The 17,583-nt window shown below is 41.5% G+C and overlaps 1 protein-coding gene across 7 annotated transcripts in view; it reads right to left on the bottom strand.

The window, feature by feature from the left end:
* ARID5B (AT-rich interaction domain 5B) overlaps positions 1-17,583 on the bottom strand; it is a 118,438-nt gene that overhangs the window by 86,684 nt on the left and 14,171 nt on the right. For 6 of the 7 annotated variants that reach the window (XM_068197093.1, XM_068197096.1, XM_068197095.1 and 3 more), the window contains one exon: positions 16,685-16,910. In XM_068197093.1, the coding sequence (XP_068053194.1) occupies positions 16,685-16,910 (226 nt within the window). Of the gene's footprint in view, positions 1-4,696; positions 4,905-16,684; positions 16,911-17,583 lie in introns of those variants that run through there. The other variant, XM_068197097.1, reaches the window with a different exon arrangement.

Raw genomic sequence — 17,583 nt, forward strand, 5'->3', positions numbered from 1 at the left:
CATCAGCATATGTCTGTGTAATCACCTTCTGTTTGTGTATACATAAAGAATAAATTATACAATTATTGTAACATGATTAAAAAACTTGCTTTCTCAAATTCTCAACTTTTACTCTTGCACACTGTATCATCAAATTGGAGAAGTAGCCAAAAACAGGTAAGACCTAGATTTCCTTGGTCAAAGAATACTAGAAAAAAAAATCTCCTCTTTCAGTATATCTGAAAGAAGCAAAAAAGGGTGAACAAACAGATCTAGGGGGAAAAGGCAAGCCAACTCCAGCTCAGCAAAAATTTCTAAGATAAAAAAACAACATAAATAAAAAGAGGAGATATAAATAGGTGATGTAAACAATTCTTGAGAACAAAAAAGCATTTGATATCATCTAAGTTGGTGTCACAAGGTGGTTATTAACTGGCATAAACATGCATTTTCAGTCCCACTGAGTCACCCAGAAAAGCTGGCTCTCAAATAATGAGGCTGATGGAGCCTGACATCCAGTTCTACTTTTCTTTACTCCAACTTGGAACTGTTGCACAATTACGATACAGTACGTCAGGATCTGATAAACAGAACTGAAAAAGGGAAAGAAAACATTTTTTTCCCCTACAAGTCAGGTTCAGTGCTTTTGCCTATTAAAGTAACCAAATATGTTTCTCTCTGAAATCAAAGCCAAAAGGCAGCATGCCAGACACAGTTAACAGATAAATCAATGTTCCTGAAGGGCGGGCTTTTTTGTTTTGGGGGGTTTCTGCCTGACAACAATCTTGTGGCGAGCAAACAGAACACCCACCACACATCTTGTCAATCTACTCACATGAAACAGGGAAGGAAATGCAAATACTTTTGAAGATCTACGCATTGTTTGGAAAAACTTCATGTTCTAACCTCCCTGTCAAAGGTCATGGTTCTCATAACCATGAAGTCTGCAGCTATTGTAAAGCCCGCCTCATATAATGTGTAATTGCAGCTAATTTATCACTAAGGTCATTGCACATACTATCTGGGAGTTTGTAAACAAGAATGAATCAAAGATTTCATTTCTGTGTCCCTTTCAAACTGGAAGGCCTAACAGTTTCCTGCTCCAACACACAAAATAGTATTGCTTCTATAAACCTACTCAGGTCACCTTGCCAGCAGTTTCCATTTAATTAAACTGACAGCAAAACAGGGCCTTTGCTAATGTGATCCAGACCAGTTTCCCTTCAATGTAAATTCTCAGGCATGAAATTACATCTGAAACAGATACAATAATCCGTCTATATCTTAGTCATGAGTTTAATCTGTACTAAAATAACATTTTCTTTGTCCATATTGAAGTCTGTTTTAGAATTCAGTGATCTTTTCTTCTTTTCACAGATGAAGTTCAGGGAATTATTCAACTTCCATTCACCTCACAGTCAATTCTGAATTTTCTTCTTGCCTGTAATTTACCCATTCATTGTTGGTTTCTAGGTCATGGGTAGCAAAATGATCTCACATGTGAGAAACCAGATTCAGGACCTACTTCGAACTTTCACTTTCTGGAAATGAAATAGACTGGTAGCACTATAAAAGTAGTTCACAGCCACTTAAAGCAGTCTGAGTTGCCTTAAGCTAACAGCCCGCCCTTTCACACAGATCCTTGATCAACTGGCTGTAAAGCAGAAAACTGATGAGATTTATAGGTACCTTCAATAAAATGGAGGTGGGGTTGTTTGTTTGTTTAATGACCCGTAACATTTCACTCTCATCTAAGCATTCTCATCAGTACTCAACTGATGCAGTAATTTCTACAACACCCAGGAAGAACAGAATATGCAAAAGAATAGTTACTGCACAGTAGCCACAGTGCTCATGATGAGCAACTGAAAAAACTGCAGGGTGCATTTCTACCAGATGCAAGTGAGATGGGAATTTCTGAGAGATGCCAAGCATTTTGTTCCTGGCCCATGAGCTGCCTCCTCCTGCACGATGACAAGCCTGAGGATGCTAAACGCCCCGTGCAATTCAAACCTACAATATCAGAGGGTTTGCCAACGGGAAGGGATGGTATCCAGAAAGCAAAATCTGGAAAAGTCACAATTAGTAGGGAAAGGGCAAATTACCAATCTTTGTTACTAAAGCTAGAGCATGCCACAGCAAGGTCTTCAGTGTGACTATCTCTGGCAGTTAAACAGTGACTAAAATAATGCTCTCCCAAACTCCCAACATTACAGTCAAGTCTAGCAACAGCACTGGAGAAGCTGCTCTTTGTGCTGCTCTGTGGATTCCTGACACTGGAAGAGCACATCACCTGAGCTCTGCTGCACTGGGTCACCAAGCTCAACAGGAATTACACAGCACTTAGCCAGCAACACAGAGTGACATTAATTCTGAGACACTGTGGCAGGAAGGCCTGAACTTCAGAGTGTCTAGCAGTGACTGTCACCTCAACATTTTGATCCGGGAAAGGAAAAATCAACTCTATTATGTGCAACTGTGCTTCTGATACCAGCTATGTAGGTAAACTAATTGAAAAGAAAAGCTTGAAGCCATTCTGAACACAGATTCTGGCTGATATTTTAGCACCAAATGAAAACTGAGGATCCACTCTGGTATAAATTTGGTCTCCATGTTCAGGCTATCACACTCAAGAGGGTTTCCTGCCTTTGGAATCAGCAATTACTGGCATTGACCTGGAGTCACTTCACCAGGTAAAAGGGAATGCTCCTCCAAGGATTGTTTCCTATTGTGATTTGGGTAACCTGGCTGGTGATCTGGAAATGGACATGGTGAGAAATTCTCAAGAATAGCTGGGGCAAAGATCTCAAGGAGGCACACACAGAATTGTCCCACATGCAATCCATACAGACATGCTCTGAGGGAAAAGGAGCACAATGGAAAGTGGAATTCCATTTTTTCTGACTGCCATCCCATTCTTTCGTGTCTTGAAAACTTTCAGTGATGAAGGCAAAGTGCCCTGCCAGCCCCACTGAGCTAAGGGCACTCCTTGCACCACCTGTAACAAGGGCTTGTTTCCTGAGACCTCGTGTTGCAGCTGGAGGTGCTACAACCATAAGAAGAAGAAGAAGTGACAAAACCACTGTAATAATTAGAGAAAACTGAACCACAGTTGATTTTCCAAGTTTCTACCCACCCAAACAAGCATTTGCAAAACTTTTTTTACTTGCCCAACTAAGAACATCTGCTGCTCAAGACATGTTACATGACTAAATAGGAAATCTGCCACATGCCCAGCAAGGTATAAACAATGCTTTCAGTATGTTTTTACAGCCTGGACAATATAATTTCCAAGTACTGTTGCCACAATCTTCCTCTTCATGTAAGAACTTTAATTACATTGTGCTCCTAAAAAGTAGAAAATTGTGTGCTCCCTTAAGGAAACCAGCTGTACGCTAAGCAGTCTGATATTGTTGGGAATTTAGTTTTGCAGCAGAAGACAATGGTCAGACATTAGCATGATCAGAAATCATTACAAGTCCTTCTGGCAACTGCTTTTCTGCTTCACTGTTCATGAAAGCCCTCTATATTAGAACACTTACCAAGTATTCTCAGAGTGAACATACATAAACCTTTTCTTACTGGTAGACTGACTTGATCTACAAGGTGATGAGGGAAGAAGGGTCTGATGGAGGACAGCAGCCTCTCTTCACCTCTGGTTGTTAAGAATTAGCTCTCTCTGCTTCCCTAAGCCACCAGAAATGGTGAAGAGGTACTGCTTTGCGCAAACACCATACACACCCGGCCAGAGACAAGGGAATCACTTTTCAGGTTTACTTACATGGATTTGCTGATACATCTGATCAGTCATAGTCTCTCAAATAGGCAGAGAAACTACTAATAGTTTCTTCTGCAGAGGGTGAAAAATGCTTCTATTCCATTTGTGCAAATGTGCTGGGCTCACATTATCAAACACATGAATTCCTGTCCACACACTCTCCATCTCCCCTGCAGACCCTGCCATCAAAACAGCAGGGAAAAAATTGGCCTCATTTCCTGTATATTTCATACAGACCTAAACATTCTTAAGTATGTTGTCAGGGAATATATTTTAAGGCTGCTATGCTCACATCTGATCTCCTAGTCTATGCTTTTAAGATATTAAATAGGCTTTACCCAATAAATCAAATGTTTTGTGCCTTAGAATCACATGGTATCTGAAGTCACCAAAGCCTAAATCCTGCACCATTCGCATTCACTCTATGCAAGTCAGAGGACCCAGGTCTGAAAAAAAAAATTAACACATAAGCACGAACCCTCCCTGCAGAGAAGGCTAACAAAAATCCCAGTGGCAAGGTAGAGAAGCTGCCCTTACTGCTGTCTCCAACCATCCTCACCCCTGCTCCTATCCAGCTTTGCACCACCTCTTTGTCGCTCCATCACGAGAGGATCAAAGCTGGAAGTCACGGTGGAGTACAGCCCCGGCACTCACATTCTCAGTGTCCCAGGCTGGTCTGAAACCTACAGAAATCAGCACTGACCTCCCAAAACCCAAGTGGGATGATTATCCTGGAAGCTCCTTCCTGATGAGGGCTCTAATAGCTGGGTAGGAAAAACAAAGCAACTTACTCTCAAAAGTTTTTCACAAAGACAGACGGGGCCTGATTTCGCTGTCTCTCACGCTGCTGCGGGGTGTTTCTGAACACCACAGCAGCAAGCCTAAGCCAGTGCTGCAGCATGGAAGAGTTACCACAAGAAAGAGAAATGCTCTCCCTACCTGAGCTGGAAGGATGCTCGACAGGAAGAGCAGCACAGGCAGCTGAGGGGGCTGAGCACTCCCAAGGGACAAGCCCACTGCCTTCATTCACACTGACCAGTCCACCGAAATACCAGGAGCCTCCTACACACCGAACTGCCACATCTAACCTTTGATGTTTTACACTAGCACAAAGGCAACATATAAAATGCATTCAAGAAACACTGTGGGAAATGCGCCAGCATTTTAAGGAACATTCCCTTTGGACACGAAGCCTTTTTTAGCCAAACCACTATGATTTTGTTTTAGTGACTCATACGAATGGATTCTGGTTTAAGGTTCAAAAATGGGATGTTTTCTCTTCTGCTCCTAGGTTCACCTCAAGACATGTGAATGAAAAAATAGCAATAAGAATATTAGGCTGGACTTACATTCACCAACAGACACTAAATAGGGATCTACTAAATTTGTAAAGCTAGCTGAAGTTACAAATACATAATTCTGAAAATGCGATTCCTCCTAAAGTCAGGCTGGGCAAGGATCCTAAAACTATAAAAAGATACTTTGTCCCCAAAGATTGTAAGAAGCTAATCATTAGCCTTCTGTTTATTACATTTATTACCTTTTTATTACATTATTATTATTTTTGTTCTGAATAGATCATTATTCTGATCTGTTTTTCCTTGCAGGGACCTGGATCCTTATTTCTACCACAGAGGTACCAAAAAAGTACCCACTGTCTCCAGGCAAAGTGTTTCTAAAGACAAAGACAATTGCCAGATTAAAAACAAACTGACGAAGTGTACATAAATTTGTGTTTGACTACTGCTGGGCATCTGGAAAGGCACACATTTTCTTTGGAAAATTTTTCTTCCAGTTTTTCATACAAATGACAGTAAAATATGTACCCAGTAGCAATCTGAGAGAACTAAATTTAAAATGCACTTTCAGACCAGTTGCAATTTTTTCAACTTCTCTTTTCTTTTCCAAGGCGAGAGGGGAGGAGGGAGCTTGTACCAATGTTTTGAAGTACTGTAAGTTCTTTTGCCTTTTAACAGAAATATGTAAACAAGGTGTATGACTGTAGGGTAATGTTCTAGTCACAAAGCATTCAAGAGCCAGAGTGAAGCTATTTAAAGAATGGAGTATTCAATTCCTGAGGCCAGATGCTAGTATAAATATGAAACTATGTTCACACTGCAGATTAAATTATTTTTAGTTTCTGCGTTTGAACTGCCAAAATTATTTGGGTTGTTTTTTTTTTTTTTTTTTTTACTGTACCACAGAACTTACAGGGCCACATTTTAATGTATCTTAAGAGAGGATTAAAAAAACAAACGTAAAAGGACTTTTTAATCTATTTTCTCTGTGCAACAAGACTGGAAGTGTATAGTGACAAACACTGTCACAAGAAAGGGTCATTCAAGCAGTAAGAAAACTAAAAATAAAAATGGAGCGGATGCATTTGAGATCCTTGAAAGAGATTTTTATAGTAACTTCTCATTTAATTTTTCATCCCACAAAGCTTTTAATTTGGAAATATTCAGTGTGAAAGAAAAGTGGAGACTGTGGTTTCACAATAATTAAAGACAAAAACATGCATTAAGATTGCATTATACCCTGTCAACTGGGCTTGCCACAAGAGCTCACACAGATATTGCAAAGAATATCAAGTTAAAGTCATTAGTAATTAACAAAAACAAATAATCAATAATCCCATGACCTTGCCCTAGCAAAAACATGGTTGAATTCAAGAGAGAAAGACAATGAAATAAACTGTCAGTGAACAAAGCAAAATGAGGTTCAGTGTCCAACTGGGTGAGGACCTATCACTGATACAAATCACCTACAAGGCTGCCAGGCTCACCCCTCTTGCTGGTGACCACTGCTGTTATTTTTCTGATCCTGTAATTATCTTCTGTTTGTTTCATCAGCCGACAAGGATGGAAGGTCCAGGATATATCTCAGGGATTTAATTAATCTACTGATAGAAGGTGAATCTACCAAGACCCAAAAAGTAAAACAGGAACCCCGTGGAAGGACATAAATGAAGCTACAGACCCTTCCCACCGTGAATACCACAAATGCTCCCCTGGCAGGCCTGGATGTACAGCCAGGAGAGGGATGAGCAGAAAGATTGCAGCTTGGCCAGTCAAGAGACTTCCAACACTAAGGAATGTGGAATTACTGAGCAGACTTGCTCTGCACCACACTGAACCTGTGTATTTTGCCAATGACTTAAGAGAAGGATGAGGTAACATGGCACAGCTGGCTGGGGGGACATGCTGGGAGGGGAAGGGGTCCTGCAGCACCGGGCTGTAATCCACCTAATACTGGGATGTGTGAACGACACTAAGTACCTGCGGAGACTGTCACCGCCCCAGCTCAGCAAGGCAGGGGACACCAGGCTTAATTACAAACAGGTGACGAGGGACATGCTGAAAGCTGAACGTGCTCTTGAACATCACGTCAGGTTCAGCCCCAGTTCCTAATTAACTGTTCTTATCGGGTATGGATCTGGTATCACAACAATGAAGCCTCCTTTTGGAGGACAGGCTGACCACGCCAGCCTCCCCGGGCTTTTAAAATGCACTAGCCTGCACTTTAAAGAAACTGGAGGCGATGAGAACATCTGGGCTTTGGTTGTTGTTTTGTTTCTCAGTAATAAAAAGTGAAAAAAATGAAGCAGCTGTGGATAAAATGCTCATGAACACAGCAGCAACTTTGTCATCCTCTACCTATATTCACTAGCTTTGATCACAGGAGCAGAACGGGACGTGGGGGAACTTGAGGGAGGATAAGAGTGAACATTTCCCACCTTTTTCTTAAATGAGATATTCGTTATAGGATCCTTGAATTGTGTGGGGATCTATTCCATTCATGACACACATGCATAACTCCCCTTGGCACTAATGGGAATGACGAACGTGTTGTGAGAGGAGAATTGCCCCCTAAAACTGCAGGAGTGTGAACAAGGTTGTAAATATATCTCAAGGTTCTGGTAACATTAGAAACCAGCCTAGTGAATTTTTCATGGTTTATTATGATATCACCAAATCCCCTCCATGTATTTATAGCCTTGTAATTCACAATTATTCTGGGTCCATAAATGTTTTTGGCATCTGAATGTAGAACTGATACTATTATTTCACATATTATGCTACTGTCCGTGAATGCTAAATTTATTCCAGTACAGACTCCTGGAGTTCATTCATCAGATATTTTATGCTACTGTTCTTTTAATGATTCATTTATCCCTAGTAATATTTGTATTCTGAAGTGTGGCGTCTCCAGCCGACAGCACAATTCAGCTCTGCTGAATTATCTTTTTCTTTCACAGCATAACAAAGTAGAGCACAGTCAAATTGAAGATGGCCTTTAGTACACTGTCAGAACAATACTGCTTACCAAGCATATCCAGACATATTTCTCAAACCACATGTAATGCTCTGGCTGCCAGCATGCTCATAAAGTCATTAACCAGCATCTTAAAATGAGGGTGTGATACATATATTTAAATGTTTAGGAAAATCAAATGTGGGCTCTCCTAGAAGCTTATTTTGAATTTCAGCTTCTACATATATCAACTATGCAGCAGTGCACAGATGTAAAAATTCACCTTGATTTTTCACAAGCTGCTAAAATATACTCCTGCTAAAACCATACACATTACCTATCACTAACAAAAGCCTCTTTATGTCATTAACAATGCCATTTGCCCTTCACAATGTTACAGAGCAAGACAGACCCAAGCTGAAGGTTTACAGTGCTGAGGATTCATTTTTACAAGCAAATTATTATTAGCAGTAAAATTAAGGAGGAACTTACTTTACATGGTACAGATTTTACTAAATGAAGTAAATAAAGGTCATGCCACAAGGTTCTCTAATACAAAACCTGCCCAGTAAGTTACAATTCATGCTGTTACAATTTTTAAATCTATGCTTTATCACCCACTCCCACAAACCGCACTCCAATTTAAACACACGCTAGGTTTAACCATTCCCTTCCCAAACACCCTCATCTATCAATGCTCTCATCACACAAGGATCACCAAGCCAGCAAAGACAAGCAGGACCCAAATTAACCAAAAGGGGTGAAACAGTGAGAATTGATACCGAGACTCTTAAAACTCAATCAACAAAGGCAAAGCTGCCCAGAATCACAGTCTTCTCCTGTGCACCCACAGAGCCCCTCTTGGTGCTCACTAAGGTGATACACAGTGCTGGAGGAGATCCCTGGGCTGGGAAGGCACATTTGCTACTGCCCACTCAGCTGCTGTAGCCAAGCCCCTTCCCACAATCTTGTCCAAAAAACTTCCTTTTCTTTCTAGTGTTTCCACCTCCCACTTTCCCTTGTTTGCCCAAGCAAAGGTCCACCTTGGCAAGCTGAGGAACCATCACCTGCTGTTGCTGAGATCTCCATAAATGCCGACATGGCCATTCACTGACAGCTTTTGCTCCTGTGTGCCTCTGTCCTACCAAAGGATTTCTCAAAAAGAAGAGAAAAGGAATAAAAAGCAAATCTCAGTACTCAGCAAATTTTTGGCTGGCTGTGTGGAAAGGGTATAATGCAGGAAAAAAGCATCAGTGAGGGATCACCACATCTAACCAGCAACCAAGGCACACAGAGGAGACCACTGATCCCCTCCCTCCATAGTGCTGGGCAAGGCAAGCGCACTAATACAAAACAACAGACATCCCAAACTGGGTCCCTGTGGGACCCAGACACAATATGAGCAGGAGTGGAAGGTAGAGGTAAGGCTGGGGATCAAAATAACACCCTCTAAACCAATGATTAAAAAAAAAAAAAAAAGCAGAAAAAAAGGCAAAAAAAAAGAAAAAAAAAACCAACCCCAAAAAGCATACACTGAGATAAACTGAGATTCACAGCACAGCAGCACTGCACCAGGACACAGACGTTTCCAGTTACTGGAACAAAAACCCATGGTCAGTAAGAATTAAATGCAAGATCCAACAGTGACTAGAAGGGAAAAAATCCTGGAGAGCAGACACATGTGGGTTATTACACAGCCTGGCAAGGTCAATCCCGGTGCTAAAACTAGACAAAAATAAAAAAAGACATCAAACATTTTTAAAGGGACACTGTCCCACACTGGCTGCTTTGACACTGTCTGTGAATGGTCTTTATTTTTTTAATCTACTTATTTTGTAATTATGTAGGCTATCCTGTTCCAGCCAGAGGCTGCAACAAAACTCTTATTGATGGCGCAAACTGCTGCAACTTTGACTTTAAGAGAACGCAGGGCAGTTCTCTAGCTCAACGGGCTAGAGAGTAAAATTTAACTCTTCCTCCTCTTGATTTGCAGCAGTGATTCCTTCTCTGATGTTTTTGAATAGACCAGAACTGCAAATGCAAATGGCCATACTCTACATGAACGTCAAAGTGCCCTGTCATACCAATCTATAACTGAAAATGCTGACACAGTGACAACTGCTATCAGCACAATTCTGATAATCATGTTAGCTTGTTACTGCTGCAGGAACAGGGTGGGTGGTGAACAACCACTATAAGTTAGGGGCTACCAAGAGGGAAGTTACCTGGGATTTTGTTTACATTTTTGGCATACCTTCCACATTTCAAAGAACAAAATACTTGCATCCTCAGTTTCCAGGGGTGATGCTCTCACCCCCTTTCTATAAAAGCTGAAAGGTAGGTCAAAGCTTGATAAGAAATCAAAAACTCTCCGATAAGGCATGCTTGAAGTTTGAGGTGTGCAGTGTTAAAACTCCTTTCAAGAATCACAAATAGATGAGGCTCAACACAATCCAGTGGTGAGTGAAAGGCTTCCATAGCCAGTGCTGCAGATTGAAATGTTTTCAACCTCACCCTCATACGCTTCCTTTGCAATGAAGTAGGCTCTCCGCAGGGTAACAAAAACAGTAACAGCACTTAAAACATCCCAGCACTACTCAGGCAAACAGGTGGCCAAAAGAAGGACAGACAACCTTGGAAGAACCCAAACAACCTCCTTCCAGGGAGGTGGAGGAAGGTGCAAAGGAGAGCAGCAGTGGCTCAAGAGAGAGGGGGAACTGAGGACAGAGAGCCCCAAAATGCTACTGAAGACAGGGTCATCTCCAGGACTGAATTATTGGAAGTACACTGGACTTAACAACTGCATCACCTTTCAGCACTTAAAAGGCAGCCAACAACTGAAGCCAACAAGTATTTGTTAAACTAACAGGTTGACCAGCAATAAAACAAATATTTATCTCTGTCTGTCTGCTCAGCACCTCAGGTTATCTCTGATCCCAAACATGTTAACACCAAAGGTAAGCAGTAATTAAACCAAAAGAAGGCGTTGAAGCAAGTGAAGCCTTCCTGCTTCACACCCTCTCTGAACAGTCATCCCAACAGAGCTTCCCGCTCCACAGCCTGCTGTAGTCTTGTCCTGCTGCAGTAGTGCTAACATGTGCTATAAGCTGCACAAACACAGAAGAAAAAGGCAGGCCACAGCCTCTTCTTTCCCAAGGGAGCTGTCTTTCTCCATTCAGGCTCCATGGAGCACAACAGACAAGTCATGTAATAGCCTCATCTATGGCAAAAGAACTGTATCAATTGGGCTGGGTAAAATGAGTTAGAGAGGTCACTCTGACCCACAAGACAAAAAACAACATACGATGCACAAGGGTAGAGAGGGGAAAATGGGACACTTACAGGAGCTTTATCAAGATCAGAATGGCATTCAACTAGGGCAATGGGGACAGGAAGGCACAAGAAGAGGCAAAGAGTGCACACAGAGAAGAATGGGAGGGGAAGAGAGGCATGGTTTAGGCACAAAGTATGCAAAGTGGCTGTACTCTAAATAGCTAATGATTAGTTGGTCAGAAAATTATTGCACCAAATTAAGCCAGGTGAGCCTGAACTGAGCAGCACGCGACAAACAATGAAATAGGAGACCAGTGTCAGATCAGAAGTCACCACAAGTGTCTGAACATGCTACAGCTGCAGATTATCAGTTTTGATCATGGCACGGTTTGACTACATTATGACTTGATAATCTTCATCTGGTGAAGTCACACCTGCTGGAAGGCCACTGGCAAGAGAAACTGGAAGGACCATACAACAGCCCAGTGTCCACTGGGGCTGGTAACTGTGCAGTTGGCACCTTCTGGAATGACAGCTCATCCCTGTTCTGCCTATCCTTCCAAAATCACTGCAATCTGCTGGGAATCAGCCAATTTGTGTGGCAACACAAGGTCCAGCAAGGAACTGCAATCTTCCAAGTGAAGATATGCGAATTATGAGACTGGTAAAGACAAGAAAACGAGAGGGTGACCCCAATCCTGCAGCACCCAGCTCTGCCCAGCAAGCTCCTCTGGAGAGTTCAGAGCTACTTCATGAGAAGTAGGAAACAACTCCTGGAAAACCACCTACACAGGAGAAAAGCGTGACTGCTAGAATATACACCACAGCTAGGAGCAGTAGTTGATTTCCCTGGGATTCACAGGGAACAAAGATCCAGATTTTATACCCTCAAATGCTTGACTGTGGGGAATGAAAGACAGGACAGGACTGATTGCTAAATTTTCTTTGGGTTTCCCCTTGCTGGACCTGAACAAACATGAACTAAGTGCAGCAAAACCCCTTCAGTTCACCAGAACTTGCTCATCCCATTACTAACACTGCCCGTGCAGGAACCTTTACTGCCCATTTTGGCCTGATACTCACAGAGGATGGATGAAAAGATTGGCAATGCCAGCTTGGGGACCAAACCCAGACCTCTGTCATGACAGAACCAGAGGGTTGCAAACTGCCTGGCTGTGGCAGCAGCTCCCACCTCCCTGGCCCAGCACAGGGACAGTGGCCATTTGTTCCATGGCTAAACCCAGGCAGCTTTGCAGCCCAGCCTAACCCAAACCAGCAGAGCTGGCGAGCACTAAATTCAGTCATTTTTCCCTCAGTCTCTTCTCTCAATTTCAGCTCTGACTCCCCTATCTTTTATTTCTTTTTCTAAAGACACATTTAGAGATGAAACCATTCATAACTGCCTATCCACAGACAGTTTGTGGCAGCGTAATTGACAATGAGTCTGCTGCAAAAATGAAAATGCTGTTTTAATAACCTTGGCCTAAAATACATTCTGTTGTATGCCTCAAAGGGTTTCAATAAAAAGTCAACCTGTAGAGACATATTTTCTTGGCTTAAACAACAATCCAAAGCATATAAATGTAGTCCAACTATAATGACATATTTATAGGCCAATAAAGCTTACACTGCAGCTTTCATACTTCACTTAAAGGAAGTCTGTAAGAAGCAATGTTATATAAAATAATTTGAATTTTTTTTGAACTATAGCCCAAGGAATACAAATATGCAACTTTGTCATATTTAACCGATAGTGTTTACATTGCTTAGTTGTTAAACATTTTGTAAAATGAAATAATTCCTCATTTGGTGACTTCCCACTGGTTTACCAAATATGGGTATATAAGTCCATTTATTACAAAGAAAAATTCCCTAAATAATTCTAAAGACCAAAATAAATAACTAGCGACCTCAGTAGTGAATGATTTTATCAGACCAATTCTTCTGGAAAAACAGGTTCTTATGTTCATTATGAATAATACATTCCTGAGCAACTCTATTTTTATATGCTGCATTGTTGTTGCTCTTTATTTTTCCTCAACATTTGAAAGAAAAAATCAGAAAGCTATAAATAGTCTTAAGACATAAACAGCTAGCATTCAGTATTGACATATTTGTAGAAAGGGACAGAATGTATAGCATAAATATCTCCACAGGCAGAAAGAAGTAATTCTTAAAAATAATTTTTCAGGCTGAAATCTTGAAGCTCACACAAAAAAATGTGATTGCGCAATCTTTTATTTAATACAGTCCTAAGGAAAAGTTCTGCATAATTCACTAGTGATAAAAACAACAGTATTTTACAAGACAAAAACCCCAACCCAACAGTTTCTGCAGAAAATAAAGGCAAAGAGAAAAGAAAGAAGAAAAAAAAGAGAAAAGAGGGGGAAGAGGGGGAGGACAACAAAACAGAAGAAAGAGAGAACAAAAAAGGAGACAGAACTATCTTGTTTGAATTAGGGTTGACTTTCAGTTATAGGTTCATGGTTTCTACAGGTTGTGGATTAACCAGGTGTTGCCTTAGTTTTGGCTAAACAAGTGCCACTGAGCACATGGCACAGGGTGCACACTGCTCACACGAGGCCTCACTTTGCCTGGTTGGTGTTTGAAGCGGCCCTGCTCCCAGTAGCAACATGTTTAATTAAGTATGTTTGCACAGCGACACTTCTCTGGTTCTGTATCAGCCATGTTTTCATTTAATCCGTGTTATTTCACTCCTCATCACTCCTGAATAATGTGTGAAAACTGATTTTGTTTCTTCTGTAAAGCTTTTTTGAGCTCTTTGGTAGGGATATAATTTCCTATTACCTTCCAGAGCTTAATTCAAAAATATCTAGTAGGAAAAGCTGCAGAATCTACTCACTTTTCTGGGATTTTTCTGTAATGGAAACATGCCATTTCATAGGAAAAAAAAAAGGGTCCAGGAGATCATGTTGTTTATCTAGGCCTTCTCAACATCTGGTTCAGCAACTTCCTCATCTACAGCCAGGGTTAAACACCAGCATCACATGAAGGACCTCTGCCTGACAGTACACTGTGCTCCTTTTACAGTATACAACTCAATTTTAAGGGGAAAGACGACCCCATCCCATTGTGCTGGAGAAGTTAAGAAGAACTTCTGCTGCAGAAGTTTTGGCTAATAAATCCTCTGATCACTGCAGCAGAGCGCTGCTCTGTTGGCAAGACACTGAGTATTGGAAAGGGTCTGTGGGCACATGTCCTAACAGGCAGCAAAGATGCCCTTTGACAGCAGAGAAGAGACAACACCAGCAGCTCAAAAGACTCAGACACCCCACATCATGCTCCTGCCCTTGCCTCCAACTAGGGACATGACAATTCCCAGAGCAATGTCAACCCCAACCAACCGCTCAGAACGAGAGAAGTAAATCCTCTTCATCTCGTGGGCGCTGAACGCCACAGATGAGACAAACACCAGAGCTCACGGACTGCCTACAGGACACCAACTAGGGCTGCTCCACCAGCTTCAAACATCACCACTCCTCTGAGTTTTTGTGTCAGATCCAGGAAGCAAAACAGGATTAAATTATTGGCTCTTTCAAATGGTAAAAAAAAAAAATCATCTCAATACCAGATTTAAGAAATTTCTTTGATTCCTTTAATAGCCTGGATCAATTGTCTATATCAATGTATCCAGTCAGCTATTGGTCTTTGTAAACCTTTGGTTTCACTCCTGTCAACCAGTCATTATGAAGATAAAGGCAGTCATAACCAAACATTAGCCAAAATTCCCTTTTCTATTGGGAAAAAAAAAAAAAAACCCAACGCAATAATAAAACCAGAGCCACCAACTGAAAATGAACAACATCAGAATGTGGGGTTATCAAAATTATACCATATAGTTTGCATTCCATGAGCGTTTTCAGTATAACCCCTACTTTGAAAGGCTTAACATGCAACTCTAAGCCTTGGGCTTAAAGATAATTTTCTCTGGCTCCTAGGGTAGATAATAGCAATTTCATAACTTACCACAAGGAGTTTTTTGTTTGTTGAAAACAAAAACAAGAAAACATTAGCGCACAAAAGTTCTGTCTGAAAAACATTAAGATTCTTCTGACACAACAAACAAATGCAAATAAATGTAGTGCGTAAAGATACCAGGGCAATAGCAGAGAAAATTACTGCATGTAATTATGAACTAGAAGAAACCACAGAGAAAAGCAAAGAGAGAAAGAATTGCTTGGCTTATTTTTTCCCTGGACATGCAATGAAAAACAAGATCAGCTTCCAATTGTATTTTATCTTCCAACCTACATAGCTAATGGTAAAATGTGAGATTGACAAAATCACTTCACCATTTGATAAGATCAGAAAAATGAGATGTAGAAGATAAATCTTCCAAGATAGATCTTCAGCTTCATGTACCTTGGCTTCAATGCCAACCTAGTCATGACACTATAAAACTGAACTTGGCCCTGCACTCCTGTTCACATAGATACAAACGCATGTCCTCAAGTGCATCAGGCTTAGCTTTTAATTTCTTACCTTTTCACATATTATGGCCTAAACTTGATGCTCTTCAAACATGGAACATTTATTAAAAACTTAGGAGAGAGAGATGTCCTTGGTACGCACTTCAAAGTGCCATCTCTGACAGCTGTTACACATCCAAGGTCCTAATACCACAAACAGGCACGTCTACCAACAGGAGACTGATCTCCCTTGGACCTGGGAACCCACCACAGGTATTATAGGTGTGAGTGCCTGTGCAACAAAGCAGTCCCACAGCTGCAAGCCTGTCTGCAACATCCAAAGTAGCAGAGCTACCAACTCCCTTTCTGAAAACAAACAGGGGAAGAAAGCACAGGTCTGTGTGTGGAGACAACAGTGGGGTGCTCGCAGAGCCCTGTAGCAACATAGAGCTGACAAGGAAACACGATAGAAGGAACATGTCCCTACTGAACGAGACACAGAGCCAACCATAGAGAGTCAGGGCAAGCACCAGGAGCACCTATGAGCTTCTGGAAGATGGGACATGAGAAGTGAAAGGCCTCTGCTCATCCCTGCCTGTCACAGGAGGCCTCAGGAAGACATGTCAGCCTCCTCTGCCCGCATGTACAGCTCTGACCTGATCCCCCAGCCCGCAGAGCCCCTAGGAGAGAGCCTGTGATGATTATTTGTATGCACATCTGCAGGGTTTGAGCCGTAGTGCTCGGGGCCATACAGACAGGTATCACAGTGTTACCCCACACCAGTCTGCAAGGAGCTTGAGATGAGCTCACTACCACCAGTCATCCCACACAGGTATCTCATCGCCACACCTCTGCCCCAGGCTCAGACATACCTTGGGAATCTGCAATGGCATGGCAGGATCAGGCTCATCTGTTTTCAAAAGACTCTCCCACAGGCCCCTTCCCACAAGAGAAAGGAAGGGATACTCACCAAGGTCAGCCTTTTCCTTCAGAATATCTTTGAAGTTCAAGCCACTGTTCAGTGTGGATTGTCTGTATCTTGTCAAGGCCTCTTTCTGCCCATTCTTCCCCACATCCATGGGCTGGACCGGCTCAGCCCGGAAACCACACTTCCATTTGGAGAAATCGGACTGTGCCCATTTTGCCAAGTCCTCAAGCTTCACAGTAACTTTTTCTGAAACAGCAATAACTTCATCCTGCAAGAAGTGATCAGATGAAAATACAACATGTCACTCTGGGCTCCCTGATGACTGAGAAACCAGTAATATCATCCTGCACTGACTCCTGTAAAAGCCTATCTTGCTGCAGGCTGAGTAATTTTTCTGTATCACAGAATAGCTAGTGCTTAATTTATTCCTCTTGCCACCTAAGTGGAAATATTAGTTGTTTACTTGAAGCAAATATACACCATCTAAAAACAATTTCTAGGACCAGGGCAATGATCCTAAAAGGCATTTGAAATGCAGGTTGCCAAATCACATTCTGTATAACCCAAAGCCTTGAGGGAAAGTTGCTTTTTAGGTGCAATTAGCTGCAAATGTAAAAATTCATGGCTCGATGACTAATGGTTATAGTTAGTCCTGAAATAAATGGACTAAGTAAATCTCAGATTCTTGGAACTCTGACTCACCAGAAAATTCCTATGTTTATGGTACATTTTCCCTTGGCTTATACACAAATATCGAATTTAACTTTTGTCCTTAAAATTAAATAAAACTGTGATGTAATCCCAAAAGAAATACTACATAAATGTGCTTCCCACCAAAAGAAACTTGCACATTCTCATGTTTCTTAAAACCTTTTTCAAGATCAGAAGTGCAATTTTTTCCCCCCTTCTAAAACATACATTCTAAGAAGAGCACTTAAACT

Source organism: Anomalospiza imberbis, chromosome 8, assembly GCF_031753505.1.
Source record: "Anomalospiza imberbis isolate Cuckoo-Finch-1a 21T00152 chromosome 8, ASM3175350v1, whole genome shotgun sequence".
NCBI classification, from domain to species: Eukaryota; Metazoa; Chordata; class Aves; order Passeriformes; family Viduidae; genus Anomalospiza; species Anomalospiza imberbis.